This window comes from Nicotiana sylvestris, chromosome 2, assembly GCF_000393655.2.
Source record: "Nicotiana sylvestris chromosome 2, ASM39365v2, whole genome shotgun sequence".
Lineage (NCBI taxonomy): Eukaryota > Viridiplantae > Streptophyta > Magnoliopsida > Solanales > Solanaceae > Nicotiana > Nicotiana sylvestris.
Genome location: NC_091058.1, coordinates 133,219,207 through 133,236,959, shown reverse-complemented (window position 1 = coordinate 133,236,959; position 17,753 = coordinate 133,219,207). Strand labels below are relative to the sequence as shown.

At 37.7% G+C, this 17,753-nt stretch overlaps 2 protein-coding genes across 4 annotated transcripts; both read right to left on the bottom strand.

The window, feature by feature from the left end:
* Positions 1 to 1,758: 1,758 nt before the first annotated feature.
* On the bottom strand, positions 1,759 to 2,577 carry LOC138885615 (uncharacterized). Its single transcript, XM_070166579.1, has 2 exons — positions 2,363 to 2,577; positions 1,759 to 2,146 (listed from the first exon to the last, which is right to left on the bottom strand). Exons 1-2 carry the CDS (start codon positions 2,575 to 2,577, stop codon positions 1,759 to 1,761), a joined length of 603 nt encoding a protein of 200 aa, XP_070022680.1.
* Positions 2,578 to 3,367: 790 nt separating this feature from the next.
* On the bottom strand, positions 3,368 to 9,770 carry LOC104244857 (WPP domain-interacting tail-anchored protein 1). Of its 3 annotated transcripts, none has more exons than XM_009800361.2 (5): positions 9,718 to 9,770; positions 6,679 to 7,261; positions 5,015 to 6,036; positions 4,321 to 4,515; positions 3,368 to 4,031 (listed from the first exon to the last, which is right to left on the bottom strand). In XM_009800361.2, exons 2-5 carry the CDS (start codon positions 7,238 to 7,240, stop codon positions 3,837 to 3,839), a joined length of 1,974 nt encoding a protein of 657 aa, XP_009798663.1. In that variant the 5' UTR covers positions 7,241 to 7,261; positions 9,718 to 9,770; the 3' UTR covers positions 3,368 to 3,836. The 3 variants fall into 3 exon arrangements, with proteins under 3 accessions (XP_009798663.1, XP_009798664.1, XP_009798662.1); XM_009800362.2 differs by lacking the exon at positions 9,718 to 9,770 and adding an exon at positions 9,636 to 9,713; XM_009800360.2 differs by lacking the exon at positions 9,718 to 9,770 and adding an exon at positions 9,039 to 9,615.
* Positions 9,771 to 17,753: the final 7,983 nt, after the last annotated feature.

Below are 17,753 nucleotides of genomic sequence, written 5' to 3'. Positions count from 1 at the left end.
ATGTTTTGCATTTTTTTCTTGCTCTTACTTACAGGACCAGTGCTAAGCGTAGCAGGATTTAAGGATTTTAGAGGAGTAGAGCTTACCATTGCATCCAAAAGTTTCCTCTCCTCCAATGAAATGAGTGGCTCAGTTGTTACAATTTGATTCTGCCCAGATTTTGGCACTACTGTTGCTTTTCGATCACCAGCAGAATATTCGCCTGAGCATTGTTGTTGTTGCACATTATCTCCTGTTGCCTTTTGACCCAAGTTTGTTGCTTCTGCATTTGCAGAAATTCTTGGAACAAAAGCTGGAGCATTATGGTTCAACTTGTTGTTGGGACTTGCTGCAGGTGCCGCAAGTGCATGACAATTCAAATTGTTCTTGGGTGCTGCATATTTCCCCTGAAACTTTGGCTTGACTGGAGCATCAATGTCCTCTCCTGCACTATCCTGATCATCCTCTTGGTCATCTTCTTCAGATGAAAAACCAGCAATTCTGTTACCCCAGCCCTCCTCATTATTATACTCTCGTTGGTCGTTCCACAGTTTCGAGTTAATAACCATCTCCCTCACCTTTGCTTGAATTATTTCTTTGTTATTGCCAGTGGAGATTGATGGTTGCCGAGATTCACCCCCATGCTCACCAAATGATTGAGAGGGAATATCATACATTGATGTGTTCAAGGTGACCAACGGTTGCTTGAACATAGGGTTGACATTCAACATCATTTCAATCTGTGATTCTTTGATAATTTTCTCCACTTAAGGATTGGAAAAATGCAGCGTAGGAGTGCTGGTTCTGCCTTCCTTGTTACTTCTTGCAACTGGGACTATTTGCTGGCTAAAATGACTATCTTTTGAGTCATTCATCGTAGCACCATCTGTTGAAATTAGTTTCCCATCATCCACAGCTGCCAGAACTTCAAAGTTATTTGAGTTGGAGACACAGTTCGAAGCATTTTGTCGATCGCCTGCAGATTTTTGCCTGGGCGATACAACCTTCTTAGCAGGTGATTTTCTAGCAGAAATTATGTTCCATTTTTCACCTTTTTCGTTTTTCTCATCACACTGATCAACCACCTCTTCATTACCAGCTTTAACTTTCAACTGCACATCCTTTTGCCCAGTCCATTTAAAGCCTAAGGTCTGGACTTTGGTATCCCTAAGCCCATCTATTTGTGCAGATGCACCAACTCGATCACCAGCAGCCTTTTGGTGTGTATCATTTGGCAAGATAGTTGCAGAGTTAGAAGCCTGTATAATTGGGTCACCACATGCTTTAAATTGCACAGACTCACCATCTCGATCAACATCTTCAACCTCAACCCCTTCAGCACTCTTTGAAATTCCAGTAAAAACCTGATTGCCTCCTTTATTTTGCACACCCTGCTGGTCTATACCATGTGTAGCTGAAAGTCGAACCTCCTGTCTTTGAACACCTTCAGTTGATTTCCCATGCAAGCCAGCTGAATTCACATCATCATTAGTAGTTTGCACAGTTGCAACACAATTAGCAATTTTATCATTATTAGCCTGCACAACATTTTGCACATCCTCTGAAATTCTATGTGTTTCAACTGGTATTTTATCACTTCCAGTTACAATATTTTGCACACCTGGTGCCACAGTCACAACTTGCATTCTTCTTTTTTCATCAAGCAATTGCCTCAAATCCCCTTGAAATTTCTCAACTGATTGACCTTCATTATCCATTATCTGATCTTCACTTTGCACGACAGCAGCTCCTTCACCTGCCCTGCTTCCTACTGCCATTTCATTCAAACGTCAGACATGTTTTTTCATCATGTCCTTGATGTTTACAATGGTTGCAATATAAGGGCAAATTATCATAAACAAACTCTTGAAAAATTTTAACCATTTTGTCTGTTTGTTTGTCCAGAAATTGCAACTTTATTTTATCAGGAAGTTTATCCATTAAATCAAGGATAACCTTCACCCTTGCAGTACTAGGACGCGACTTGGTCTGAGTTGCTTTGTCGATGGCTATTGGTTTGCCAACAGCTGAAGCGATAGACAACAAAGCCTTCATTGCAAACAACTCAGTTGGCAGATTAGGCAAGGAAATCCAAACCACTGCCTTTGTTGTTTCCTCATTTGTTTTGAATCCAATAGACCATGGGAATGTCCTGATTTGGTGCTCCCTACCATTGTATTTAAAATAGTTAACTGACCTTGCAAGTGAATTGACGAAGTCGTCATGTTGATCGACCCTAATGAGCAACTGTCTAGGTGCAAGTTGCCCGATTAAAGCATGTCCCTTGATGCCAAAAAATTTCGGCAGTAAACTCCTCAATGCGGATAAATCTGGAGCATTCGACGAAAGTTTCACTACAATAGCTTGATGCAAACCTTCCTACTTTGCAAATTGCATCCTTTCTTCCACTGAAAATTGAATTGTTGGAACTCCATGAATTACTTCAATATGTTTCAAGTTTTTTAGATTCGATGTTGCTGCTAATTTTGGTTGAGACAACTGGGCAGCGTAAGATGTGCTATCATTTTGAAAATTCTTTACAGGGACTGGAGGTTGCTCTCCCACAGCTTGGAGCTGGGGAGAGACGACAGCTTCCATGGCTTCTATCACATAATTGACGCGAAGAACATCAAATGAAGCAAAAATTCGGAAAAAATTCTGGATGCTACAGTAAACTCGAGACCAAATTAAGATCTGTAAAAATTGGTTATGGATTTGAGGATGAAACCAAATGGGGATTGTTCTCTAATAGAAGGGGGTTCTTTTGAGACCAATCTTATGATCTTACCTTGCCGGACGCCGGAGTTATGGGGCGTGAATAGTGGCGGCAGCACTATTCACAGAAATCCTAGAGAGAAGAATTAGGTCAAAGGTACCATTTTGTAGCCTATCTACCGTCGCCAATCTATGTTGAATTTATTAATTTTTCTAAGTGAATACAAGTTTTTATTTATTAATTTTGTTTAGTATTTTATTTATTTATTTTGCTTTTTAAAATTTAAATTTTCCTAGTGATAACACTTGTCATCCTATCCTTGAATTTGTCAAGTACTTTATTTTATTTTATTTCTTAAAATTAATTTTTCTAATGATGACACTTGTTATATTGTACGTGTTTTGCCTAAGTGCTTTTTTCTTAGTTTTATCTCATATAACATCAGAGTAGCATAGTGAAAATTTAATATAGCTGATCCTAATTTGTTTGTGTGAGATTAAGGCGCAAGTGTATCTATTTGCTGCTAAGGAAAGGCTATGCTGGTGGCAGGAATCTGGAAAGAAGTTGCAGAGAAGAGAAACGTGGACAGATTGAATAACTACACAAAGAAATGATCTATAAGCACTTGGCAAGAAACAAGAAAGAGGGGAACAAGATGCCCTAAAATGTGTGTACGGTAGAATCTACCCGCCTTCATCTCTTAGTTGGCACTAACAAATTTTGCTTGCAAAGTACAAAGAGATGATTCGAAAAGTAAAAGCATGAGAAGTTTCCATGCATAGATGGCCACAGAGACTTTTCGCTTCTTCTCTATCTTTCTCTTGGATGGCTGAGCCACAGTTCCAAAATTCTACATGAAAGCTAATTTGTGGAGTTGACAAAATCTGAATTGAAAAACTATGCATACGTAAGAAACTGCTATTTATAGTCACACAGAAGGGGGGGAAGCCTGATGTTCTCTTTTGGGCTTCAAAATTACTCTCATCATAATGAACTGGATGCGCAAAGGTGTCGCTCTATATGGTGATATCTACCAGTGACAAGTAGTGAGGGGAGACGCGATGAAGGTAAGACCAAAAAGATTTCTGAAGCACCTAAAGCCTGGGATCTCTCGATTGAGTAACAAAAATCTCCAGCGCTGTCAAAATTGGCTACTCTGATGCTGCACTAAAACAGCTACCATTGCGGATATCAAAAACACGAGAACTGCTGTAAGGGCACACTTGAAATTAAGCTTCCGCGCATCTATGTCCCTCGAGGCATCAAGTCCGGATGATGAATCAGTAATTTCCTCTTTTGACTCGCTCATCAAAAGGTCTCCAGCAATATTCTCATCCTGAAAATGAACAACCAAAACAGCAGTGTCACAATGGAGCTAGGTACCTTTTCTTTATAACCTTGTCAAAATAGTCGGTTCAAATATATTGCGAATTAGTTTGGAGTAAGCATGAGTTTGTTTCAGTTAGAGGCACATCTAAGGTTATTTGGTTGATAATGGGATGTACGGCATCAGACGGGAATAGTTAATTGCCATCAACATTAGTAAATCAAAATACTATACTAAACTAAACAGGAGCATACGACTCGCATATGAAAATAAGCATAAGACCAAATAAACCAGGTACCACACTAGTTGGTGACGAATTCTTGATTTTTTCTTCCTTGCTTTCATCTGAAGAAGTTACAGAAATTAACTCGGCCTTGGGAAGCACGGATTCCTTGGTATCTTTGCCATCACTTCGTGGAGACAAAGAAGGAACTTTATCCTTCTGCTGAAAATGCTTCTTCTGGGCCTTATTTTCCAATATCAGTAAAGCTATCTGAATATTTTTGCAACAAAAACACTAATCTGAATGAGAAAATTATACAATTCCGTCCCCAAAATAAAATTATCTTTAAAAAAATCCCTTATTCTAACTTTTATCCAAATGAATTCTCTTTCATCAAGAAGTGATGCACGAATTATATAAACAAGATTGCACAGACAACTGAAATTTTTTAGAAGACATTAAATTTATGAAGTTGTCAAAGGTTCGAAGTCCACGTCCATGAATAAAAATCTATTTTTGACACAAAATGTTAATGTTGTGGAGAAGCCATCTCATTGGAGCAAGAAGACATAATTCTTGATGTTTCAGATTAGTAACAAGTATTCAATTAGTCACAGTCCTCGATCTGCATTTAGGCCCATTGACCATGTCAATTAGACAAAAAAAAAACTCAAAATAACTGGATAGAGTGGAGGAAAAGTGAAGTCACAAATGTTATAAAGATATTTCCAGCCTTAACAGGAATGAGAGTCAATAGCGAGGGACAAACCTGCTTTTCAAGTCTCTCCCTTTCAAGAGCCAATTGCATAATCAAATCAGTTATCAATTTACTGCGGAAGTTAATATCTCGGGCAGTAGCCTTCTTCGTTTCCTCAGCTTGGCATAATGATGCTTCCAAAAATGCCATTCTTTCCCTTGCAAAAGTTAATTCTTCATTGAGATCTGAGTTAGATTCTGATAAGATAATGCACTTTTCTTCGGCACTATCCATCAAACTTTCTGCTTTTGAAACCTTTGATTTTAGATCCTCAATCAGATTTTCCATGTCGTTGATTGTAGCATTCAACATGATTTGCTTCTCTTGACTAGCTTCAGCAGATGCAACTGCATGCTGAAGACGAAGCTCAGAATCCCTCAACTGCTTCTCTAGTAGATTTATCCTCTCAGATTTAATGCTACTACTGCTTTTTAGGAGGTTCAGCTCTTTGTCAAGTTCCACATTAGCTTCTTTTAAAAATTTGCACTCAGATTCCAACTCCAGATTTTTCTTTGCAGATGATGTATAATTGGACAGCTGAAACTCAGAGTCCTCCAATCGTTGTTCAAGAAATTTAACCTTGTCCCCGTGCTCTTTACAGGTGATTTCAGACTTCCGCAGTAAGTTGTCTTTTGTTTTTAAATTTTCCTCCACTTCTTGAAGCTTAGATTGTAAGTTGCTTTCTCTCTGAACCGTACCGTTCAGATTAAAGTGTGCTATCTGGAGTCGACCCAATAGTTCTTTCGAAATTCCTAACAGGACTTCAGCAGCATTCTCTCCCTCAAACAACCTTTGCCAAGCAGCTTCAATTTCTTCCTCCATGCAGAAAGTTTCTTGCTGCAATCTGACGTTTAATTCTTCTTCAACTTGTCTAGATTCAGTAAGCTTTTTCTCAAGATCTAACTCTCTGGCCAAAGACTTCTCCAGCATCCGCAGAATGTGTCTCTGCTGTTCAACGGTCTGCATTTTTATCTTTGTCTTTGGAGTCAAAAGTGAATCCCCATTGAAGTGTTCCACTGTCTTGCCACCTTGCCCTGTCAAATTGCATCAGCATGAAGTAGGATTAAAAACCAATGATGGTACTTGTTTTCAAGCACATTATAGCAACAATATGTACTTATACAAAGAGCAGCAATCAACTTAATTCTAGTTCAGACATGCAGAGCAAAAAGAAAAAATTATTAACTATTTCCAGACATTCTTCTTTCCTTTCTCCTTTATGATTCTAAAGTATGGTCGGCTTCCGTGAGGTTGTTGGGATAAGCAAAATTGCATAGAGCATAAAACATTATAATCAACAAGAAATTAACAGGGCATCCACTTATCAAGAAGATTTTGTATATGACAATAATAATAGCAGTAATAATAACTACAACAATAGCACATCAATAATGATGATGATGACGACGACGACCACGACAATTATGACAATAACAACAGGCATCCATCAGAAAGATCATTTAAGTCGGATCTTAGCTACAGAGATCCATTCACTTTGCATTGGTTCTGCCAAAGCCCATCTTTGATTGCTTTGAAATGGACTGACCACATTGAATTTTGAGCAGCACAAATCAAGACTTCCTTAACTGAAGCTTCAGAAGCTATTCGGCATTATGCAGGATGTAAAGAAATCCTTTTTTTGTCTGATAACAGATGTAAAACAAAAATAAACTCACAATTTTGATCTCCCATTGAGGTGAGGACAATCCCATGGAAGTTGGTACATTGTGCCCTTAATTCTAAAAGATGGTCCTGTGACTGCTTGAGGGATTTTTCACTGTCATGTAACTTCTCTTCTATTAGAACGAAAGTTTCATCCACACGCCCACATGAAGAAATGATCTTCCGCACATTGTCAATCTCCATTGCAACAGAGGATAACAAACCACCGAGTTCCCTCACCTCTGAATCCAGTACCCCAGATAAAAGATCAAACTCTATTGCCTTCTCAACGATGTCATTTGAAGTGTGCTCCTTCTCGGAGGAAAAAGCCTCAAAATCACTTTCTCTGGTTGCCACATGCATCACAAGTATATCTAAGTTAACTAGTTTCTCAGAGAAACATGCTAATTCTAGTTCAAGCCTTGTTAACATCTCCCCACTTTCTACTTCTTGCATGACATCACCACTGGATGACAAAACCTCAAGAGAGTCAACAGTATTTGATTCTACCTCCACTTCATTGACATTAACACCTTCTATGGAAGCAGATCCATTATTCTCTGTGTCAGCATCCATTAGTAAACCGGATTTTTGAACCTGAAAAATGAATCGGTACCAATATCTTTAAACAAGAAGGTCGACAAAACTTGGAGGTAAAAAACAAGAAGCGAAGCACACGCAGATTTGAATTAAGTGCACAGTTCAGCAAACTAACAAACATATATGGTTTTAGACTTTTAGTACATTTAATAATCAAAACATAACTGAAATTACTAATATCAGCATCCAATATACAGTGATGACGATATTAATCCATCTCCTCAAAGAAATATCATTAAAATATAATTTCAACAAGGCCAACAACAACAACAACATACCCAGTATTATCTCACACCGTGGGAATTTCAACAAGGCCATCGAAAGATAATTTCAATCATAAAATTAATCTTCATTTTCAATCACTCAACCATAAAATGATTAATTTGCAGCACTCAATTTTATACTTGGTTACTTTAGTAATTGTACTAGGAAAGTAGAAGGGATAAGCAAAAAAGAAGCCCAGAATCAAAAGGCCGCAAAGGAAGAGAACTTGCATAATAGAAGCAAAAGAAAGTCTCATTTATTTGAAGGAAATGAAGAAGAAAGAACACCAAACAAAGAAGTACAAAAGCATAAGTAGCAAATGGATACGCGTTACTTATCAACAAAATAAAAGCAGACACCAAAAGAAAAGATATGGCTGAAAACTTAAGAAAAATTGAGAGTTTCAATTACTATCATTCCAAAACACCTTGAACCGTCAAATAACAATTTACGAGAGCCAAAAGAATAAATGATAACCACAGAGCTAAGATTGTGACGATGGAGCTCCATGCAGAAACCAAATAAATAAACCATTAAGGTATCCCAGTATGGTTATGAATATAGCTAAAGGCCATGTCAGAGACTTTTCTTTTTGTTTTTGATAACTGTGGTGTCCGGGCTAGCTTGCGTGCACCTCGACTAATTCCACAACATACCTGTCACCTCCCACCAGCAACAAATACCAAGTAACTCTGTCCACCAAGGCTAGAACAGATGGGAAGAAATCGCCAAGTCTTTTATCTCGACTGGAAATTGAACCTGAGACCTCATAGTACTCAATCCACTTAATTGACTACTAGACCATGTCAGACACTTTGAAATAAGAAAGCTAACGACCATATTCTTTTGTAAAGGTGGTGGCCGGGCCAACTTGCACTCACCTCGATTAATTCTACTGGATATCTGGTATCTCCGACTCCTACCAGCATAGGTATCGGGTAACTCTACCCACCAAGGCTTAGATGGGAAGAAATCACCTAGTGTTTTTTTGCCTTCACTACCTCATGGCTCCCCTCCTCCCCCCTCCACACACACTTCATTGACCATTAGACCACACCCTTGGGTGCAGCTAAAATCATATTTTTTTGCTTATAAATGGTCAAAGGAAAGAATATACTTTAGCTAACATGCTTTGATAACAAACTTCTAACAACTCTTCTACATAGTATTTTGTTACACTGTTCCCTCAATTTTGAGAGGATCCAGAAAATGTTTTCGTCACGCCTTTTAGTAAGAGGACTTGGTCATATAACTAAGCTACAGATAGTACACATAGAGCATCAAGATCTTCAAAGATGCTTGAAATGCATTGAGCAGACCTAGGATGAAATATGTGCTTTCACATTTTCGTAACTCCAAAAAATCAGCAAAAGCATAATTATAATTTGCTTATAAAAATCCTCCTACTTTGCAACATCCAACTCCATCTATTTCATATTATAGTTTATTATCAGTTTCAAGTTTCAACCAAATAAAAATACATATGTTCTGTTCTTCCTCTTCCTTTTACCTTCATTTGGATGTTGAAATATATTTTCCCATAAAATGGCTTCCTTGACGAAATCCTTTTCTCTTTGTCTTTTACCTTGAATTACTGAAAATGCGTTTAAAGATAAAAGGTTACTCCACATTAATTTCCTTTTCAACACTTAATACTCCAAATTATCACCAATACACTATCCTTATAACCTATTTTCCACCTTGTACTATTTATTACATGTTTACTAGCAAAATACCATTATCTCATTTCTCATCCATAACAGTATTATTAACACACTCAACTACAATAATTAATCCAAATAAACTAAAATAAAATCGTCTATTATTCCAAGAAAAAATAAAACATTTCCCAACACCCAAGATTCACATCATATGAGAAACCCCTGATCCAAATTAGAAAATTTAATTCCAGAACTTCCTTGAACAATTCAAAGAGACTTTAAAGAATAGAAATTTTCAGAACCCATCTCAAGAATTCGGAAATTAAAGCAAACACAATGACAAAGTGATAAATTTAATGATGGGGGGGGGGGGGGGAACTCTACAGGATCAAGAACAAAAATCGTTTACATGATAAGGAAAAACTATAGCAAATTTGCCTACTTACTCGAGAAGTATATGGGCATCAACTAATGAATAAATATGAAACGATATCGCAAAAATTATAGAAGCTCGTAAAAGAAGCGTACCTCCTCGTATATTCGCGGGTTAGAGAGTGAGTGTGAAATTTGGTTTTGTTTTTTCACCTGAATTTTTACTCTTTGGCACTTACTTATCTTGCAGCCTAATCATCAATATTATGCACGTGATGGTCACGTGATTATTTTCTTGTGGCCACGTGTTATGTTGTCAGCATTAGCCGAATGGTCTCAAGTCTAAACTGAGCCGTGGATTGATATATTGGGCCACTGAATACCTCACCGGGTAAAATGCACGGTTGGCCACTAATAACACATGTATTTACTTTTAAATTATCGTTTAAAATGTCTTTAATTTTTAGACACTGCTTTAATAAACTTTAACTGTCCGGACGAAAATATCCTTCTGCTCATGTCCTTAACTTTTGTACTTAAGTTCAGGACTACATGTCCTTAACTTTTGAACTTTGAACTCTTAAGTTCAGGACTTCAGGACTACACGTCCTTAACTTTTGAACTTGGAACTCTAAGTTCAAGACTACACGTCCTTAACTTTTGAACTTGGAACTCTAAGTTCAAGACTACACGTCCTTAACTTTTGAACTTGGAACTCTAAGTTCAGGACTTCAAGGCTACATGTCATTAACTTTTGAACTTGGAACTCAAACTTCAGGACCAAGCGTCCTTTTGAACGTGTAATTGTAAGTTAAGGACTGTCTGTCCTTAACTTTTGAACTTGGAAATCAAAGTTAAGGACCTACTGTCCTTAACTTTTGAACTTGTAAATGTAAGTTAAGGACTGTCTGTCCTTAACTTTTGAATTTGTAACTGTAAGTTAAGGACTGCATGTCCTTAACTTTTGAACTTGTGTCCTTAACTATTGAACTTAACTTTAGGACTTCAGGACTACATTTCTTTAACTCTTGAACTTGAAACTCTAAGTTCATGACCATGTCCTTAACTTTTGAATTTAACTTTAGGACTTCAAGACTACATGTCCTTAACACAATTATCTTTGTCCTCAACTTTTTTGGCTTTTTACCATATTTTTCCTAATTATCTGTTGTTCAAGAAAATCTAAAAGTCACTTCTTTTAGAAAACCAAAAGTCACGTCCTCCCACGTCTGTAATTATTATGAGTGAAACCAAGCAATTCAACTCCTGAAAGCAGACACAAAAGAAAATGAGAGGCTTATAAAATTTATATGATTAATGCATTTTGTTCCTTCTGTTCAAAATTGGGTTTCATATATGAAAATAATGGAAACACTCATACGGACCCCAGAACGCCATTGTAGAAGGAGAAGTGGAGCTGTAAGGAATGGATCTGAAAATGGAGTATTTCCGTTTGGGAAGGAAAGGGTAATACTGCATTTTCATATTAATTTTAATAGATTAGTGGCTACTTTTGCTCAGCATTAAAAATGCTGGATAAAAAGTAAATACCACTTTAAAAAGTGGTTACCCCACACAATTTTTACTACCTTCTATTATGCTGGCCCATGAAAATACAGTATCTTGCCACTAAGCCCGTTTGGAGTTGCTGGATAGTAGAGATTCTTGGAGTATTATCACTTTTATCCCGCGCCAAAAATTATTTATATTTGATAGCCAAAAAAGTGTATAAAATTTGTATATTTTTTGTATATAAAATTTGTATATTTTTTGATAGCCAAAAAAGTGTATATTTTATTTTTACAGCGGCTATACAATGTCATTTTTCCGATATTTTTAACCCCAAAAAAATGCGGCAAATAGTCATTCTTAGGGATGTTATTTAAAGATTAGCCATCACTTATTTTGTCCTGAAATTTCAAATTAGAAATCTTAACTTCAAGACATTTTTTTTCCTAAAAAATTGAACTGAAAAACTGAAATTTAGGATGCATTGGCTAATTCCTAAATAGCATCCCTTCGGAATGGCTACCTAGTGTCATTTCTATAGTGCACTTTAGGGATGCTATTAAGAGAATAACCCATATTTATTTCGTCCTAAAATTTTAAATTAAAATTTTTTAATTTACAACAATTCAGGATATTTTTGTCCCGAAAAATTGACCTAAAAACTGAAATTCAAGATGCACGGGCTAATTCCTAAATAGCTGCCCTTTAGAGTAGCTACCTGGTATCATTTCTACAAGAAAAATACTTGAGATTTTTACATCGCCATGCTACTTTATAAATCTATTTACATAAAAGCGAAATGCAATTCTTAAAGAAACAACTTCCTCTATTCCAATTTTATATGGCCTTATTTTTTTTTAATGTGATCCAAAAATAGTATCTTATTTTTAAATTTAAAAATAATTTAAGTTTATATTCTTATTTTATTTATAAAGGGGCATGATATGTCCATCTAGTATGATATATTGTTCAATACCATTCCTCGTTATACTTTTCGTCCCTAAAAGTCTATACCATCCAACAAAGTAGTATATTTGTCCCTATTTTAACGGGTGGGGCACGTTGCACTCTTTGAAAGACAAAAACATTCCACTTGACTAAATAAACCCAACCCGCCCAATTCTCTTGCCCCGCCCGACTAAATAAACCCGACCAACTAAGTTAATAATACTAAAATCTACCGTAAAAATACATAAATAAAAGATCAAAATTGAGAAAAAGGAAAAAAACGAGATGGGTTCCATCTAGGGTTTCCGGCAGTGATAAAATTTCAGATCTATGACTCGACACATTCAAAAAGATGAGTTCTTTCTTCAAAATTTTGCTCATTCAACTTAGTCTTGTGATGTTTCTGCTAATTTTGTTGAAGATTGTGCGTTTCCACATAATGTTTCGAGCTAGGATTTTTTCTTTCCTGGTAAATGTGCATATGGCTGTTCTTATACATACTTCTTACACCTCCGTTGTTTGTCGATTGGTTGTTAATTTCTCATGCATGTGCATCTTTTGAGGTGGTCCCTTAATTTATAATTTCTGATGGTCTATTAGGCTTTTATGCTTCTAGTATTTTATATGTTTAGTTTGTTGGTAAGGGCTACAACAGAGGTATTACTTTATTTTTTAAATAATAAAGTTATTGCTTTGATCTGTGTGCTTTTGGTCGTGTATGATTGAATGGGATCCAAATATCTCTTACGCATGTGATTAAGTATATTGGAAAGTGGTGGTTGATAGTATTTTATTGTAATATTCTGCATTGTTTATTGAAGAGCAACCATCAATGTTTTTTCCCATTATTTATTGTTTGATTTCTAATCTTTATCAAATGGGTCTATTTTGTATAAAATATTACTTTATGGTCATAAAATTTTTACATTGTCTTATTTATATTTGTAGATGGTTCTTGTGGACCTAGTTTTTAATTATGGGTCGACTGGGTTATAGAGCCACACCTAGTCTATTCAAAGAAGTTGGTCCATATTTGAAAAGATAAAGATTCTGACCTATTGTCTTTTAAAGATATAGAAGATGAATACATTCTTCAGTTAGGGTATATAGGGGTACAATAATTAATAATTGTTGCCCCATCTAATAAGTATTATGAAGTTGAAGGAGATATAGGGATTAGACACCTTTTATGCCTTGTCTGTGAGGAATTTAAGGTACTAAATATCTATATTGTAGATGAGTGTGAAGAAAATGTTTGTGTCTCAAGCATTGTCAATCATACTGAGGCTTATGTATCTCCAGTGTTAGTTGGTACTAATGATAGTAGTAGTGAAGATGAAGATGAAGCGGGTTTGGATGGCTTGGCATATGACTCTGAAGAGTTAGAACAATTTGAGGCACAAAGAAAAAAGCATCCTAGTGAAAACCTCACTGAATACAAAGAGATTCATAACGACATGTCTTTCAAGGATATTCTTGAATCTAGAAATTCATGAACCTTTATTCATTGGTTAATCAAAAGAAATTAGAGTTGTTAAAAAGTGACAAAATTAGAGTAAGGTATAAGTGTGTAGATGGCTAAACCTAATGTATAAGGTATAAATATCTTATATCCAGTGACAAGGGCAGTGAGGGCTGTAGAGTGAAGAAACTAAACCCAAGACATGATTGTAATCCTGCTTTTGATAACAGTAGGGTTAAATATAGCATTATAGCATACTACTTCAAGAAGAAGTTACAAGACAATTGTGATGATCCAATAAGTCATTTTGAGCTTTAGCCTTCATTTCTGTGTTTCGTGACCTCGAATTGCTCCGTTTAGCGTTCCTCGATTTGCTTGTACAATCCGTGTCTTTTTTCAGTTGGTGAGAGACCGCCTACATCAGATGTTCAGACCTTGGCCAATTAGTTCGTAAGGTTAGATATCGTGTTCTAGCTTGCATGATCTCTCGGTCTTCTTTGAATGAGCGCATCAGAGAGTGTTAGTATGACATCACCCATTTGCTTGTCTTTAAGGACATGGTGCGGTACAGTGGTGCCAAGCAGGTTACTATCGGAGATGATGGAGTGTTGCGGATGTAGGGTCGGATTTATGTGCCCAATGTGGACGGGTTTCGTGAATTAATTCTTGAAGAGATTCATCTGGGTGCCGACAAGATGTATCAGGATTTGCGGCAGTATTATTGGTGGAGAAGAATGAAGAAGGATATAGTTGTAGATGTGGCTCGGTGCTTGAACTGTCAGCAAGTAAAGTACAAGCATTAGAGGCCTAGTAGTTTGTTTCAGAAGTTTGAGATTCCCGAGTAGAAGTGGGAGCGTATTACCATGGATTTGTTGTTGGGGTCCCATAGACTTCGAAGAGATTCGACATATTATGGGTCATTGTGGACAAGTTGACCAAGTCGACACATTTCATTACAGTAGCAGTTACCTATTCTTCATAGCGATTGGCTAAGATCTATATCCGCGAGATCGTTCGTCTTCACGGTGTGCTGGTGTTAATCATTTCGGATCAAGGTACGCATTTCACATCGCACTTTTGGAGGGCCGTACAGTGTGAGTTAAGCATACGAGTTGAGTTAAGTACAGAATTCCACCCCAGATAGACGGTCAGTCCGAGCGCACCATACAAATACTGAAGGATATGCTTCACACCTGCGATATGAATTTCGGGGGTTCTTGGGATCAGTTCTTGCCGCTTGCGGAGTTTTTCTATAATAATAGCTACCAATCGAGTATTCGGATGGCTCCCTTTGAGGCATTATATGGGAGTCAGCATTGTTCGCTAGTTGGTTGGTCTGAGCCGGGAGAGGGTCGGTTGTTGGGTACCGATTTGATTCAGGATGTCTTGGAAAAGGTCAAGATGATTCAAGATCGACTTCGCACAGCTCAGTCTAGGCAAAAAAGTTATGCCAATCGGAGAGTTCGTGATGTTGCATTCATGGTTGGAGAGAGGATATTGTTTCGGGCACCCATGAAGGGTATGATGAGGTTCGGAAAGAAGGGCAAGTTATGCCCTAGGTATATCGAACCCTTTGAGATTTTTGAGAGAGTGAGTAAGGTGACCTACAAGCTTGCATTGCCACCTAGTTTATCAGCATTCCACCTGGTGTTCCATGTCTCCATGCTCTGAAAGTATCACAGTGATCTGTCTCATGTGTTAGATTTTAGCTGAGTCCAATTGGACTGTGACAATCTGGCCGGTCGTCTTAAGAATTAATGCCCCGATCCCCTATTAATTGCTTCCCCCGAGTTCATTTCTGCTATTTTGATTTGCCGGGATGTTCGGTTTTAAGTTTCGGAGAGTTTTTAGACACTTAGTCCCTAAATGAGAGCTTAAGTATTGGAAAGTTGACCGTAGTCGGAACAGTGTGAATATGGCCTCAGAATAGAAATTCGATGATTCTGTTAGCTCTATTGGGTGATTTTGGGGTTAGGAGCGTGTTCGGATTGTGTTTTGGAGGTCCGTAGCTAATTTAGGCTTGAAATGCCGAAAAGTTGAATTTTGGAAGTTTCCGGTTCGATAGTGAGATTTTGATCTAAGGGTCAGAATGGAATTTCGATAGTTGTAGTAGTTCCGTTATATCATTTGGGATGTGCGTGCAAAATTTCAGATCATTCGGACGAGGTTTGGTAGACTTTTTGATCGAAAATGTGTTTTTAGAGTTTTTGGAATTTTTAAGCTTGAATCCGCTGAAAAGTAGGTGTTTTGATGTTGCTTTGAGCATGAAGGTTGGAACAAGTTTGAATGATGTTTTAGGATTGGTTGGCAGGTTTTGTTGGGGTTTCGGGGGCTTCGGGTGTGTTTCGGAGCTCAACGGGTCATTTTGGAACTTGTGGAATTACAGAAAAATCTGGTATCTGGTCTCATTCATCGCGATCGCGACCTTCCCTCCGCGTTCGCGTAGTGTATTTTCAGAGGGGGTATAATTTTTTCTTCGCGATCGCATGATTTGGTTCGCGATCACGGAAGTCTGCCCCTTTCTCCTTCGCGTTCGTAACCCCCCTTCCGCGTTCGCATAGTAGAATTTGGAGTCGATGGCTCAGCGGTCCTTTACCCTTCGCATTTGCGTGGCTTCGACCGCGAACGCGTAAGCCCCCCCTTCTCCTCTTCCGGGATCGTGTGTATCATGCCGCGTTCGCATAGACTAGTTCAGGAGCCCTCCATTTTTACTCTTCGCGATCGCACCTCATTCCTCGCGATCGCGATGCACAAAATGCCTAGGCAGATTCATTAAAATCCCAATTCGAGGGTTTAAGCCTATTTTCACATTTTTGAATTTGAGAGCTCGGGAGGGGCGATTTTTGAAGAGTTTTTCACCTAGGTAACTTGGGTAAGTGATCTCTACCTAACTTAGATCAATTTCCATGATTCCTAACTTAAATCTAGCCTTTAAATTTCGAATATTGGTGGAAAATTTGGGAAAATTGGATAAACTTCATAGGCTGAATTATTGAGTTTTGATTGGGTTTTTGGCACCCGACTTGAGAGATTCTTATATGGTTAGACTCGTGAGTGAATGAGTGTCCGAAATATATAATTTTTACCCAATTTCGAGATGTGGGTCCGAGGGGTGTTTTGGTTATTTTACATAATTTTGCGTATTAGCTTAGAATTTAATTGTAGAATCAGTTACTTGAAGTGTTATTTATATTATGCAATTGAATTGAATAGATTTGGGCTATTTGGAGTCGAGTACTCGTGGAAAAGACGTGGTATTGGGTTGATATTTTAGCCGGTTCGAGGTAAGTGGCTTGTCTAACCTTGTGTGGGGGACCTTTTCCTTAGAATATGATATATTTGGTAATTGAAATGCCTTGTATGTGAGGTGATGAGTGTGTACTTGAGCTAATTGTTGAAAATCCGGTTTTACTTTAAGTATTTCAATTGATGTTCCTTTTTCCTGCTTTATCCTACTTGCGAATTTAACCTGTTGTAGTTTAGAAAAGCATGTTTAGTTGACTTAATTGCCTATTTGCTTAAACTGCTTTCATTGCATTACGTGAAGCACGTTAGGTTAGAATTAACTACTTACTTGGTACGAAATTTGCATTTAATTGAGTATTCTTGTGTTGCTTCTATGTGTTTTTAATTTGGGACTACGGAACGGCATCCTGGGAGATCCCCTGTACGTATTTATGATCTGGACTGAGGTGCGGGATACCAAGAGATCCCTGGCATATATTGAAGATACCAAAAGATCCTCGGGATACTAAGAGATCCCTAACATATAATTGAGGATACCAAGCGATCCTCGGGATACCAAGAGATCCCTGACATATATTGAGGATACTAATAGATCCTCGGGATACTAAGAGATCCCTAGCATATAATTGAGAATACCAATAGATCATCGGGATACCAAGAGATCCCCGGCTATCATCCTGGTTATGAGTGGTATTTCCTGGTGTTCGCCTTTATTTCTATTTTCGTTATTGTACTCTTATTAACCTGTATAGATTCTTACTGTAGATTTTCAATTGTACTGCTTACCTTATCCTGTCATTTTTATATTTATTTAATCTCGGTAGGGCCCTGACCTTTCCTCGTCACTACCCAACCGAGGTTAGGCTTGGCACTTACTGAGTACCGTTGTGGTGTACTCATGCCTCTTCTGCGCATATTTTTCATGTGTAGATCCAGGTACCGCTGATCAGGTCTACTATCCTTGAGGGAGGAGACCGCTCTAGAGAATTCGAGGTACATCTTCCGCGTCCGCAGACCGAGAAGTCCT

Bases quoted from the DNA above. Each gene is read 5' to 3' on its own strand.
- LOC104244857 (XM_009800360.2), bottom strand. The intron at 4,516-5,014 runs GTTTGTCCCTCG...AAAAATATTCAG, and splicing joins GGGAGAGACTTGAAAAGCAG to ATAGCTTTACTGATATTGGA. The intron at 4,032-4,320 runs GTACCTGGTTTA...GTTCATTTTCAG, and splicing joins ATTCGTCACCAACTAGTGTG to GATGAGAATATTGCTGGAGA.
- LOC138885615 (XM_070166579.1), bottom strand. From the start codon at position 2,577: ATGGAAGCTGTCGTCTCTCCCCAGCTCCAAGCTGTGGGAGAGCAACCT. The intron at 2,147-2,362 runs GTAGGAAGGTTT...ATACAATGGTAG, and splicing joins GAAAGGATGCAATTTGCAAA to GGAGCACCAAATCAGGACAT.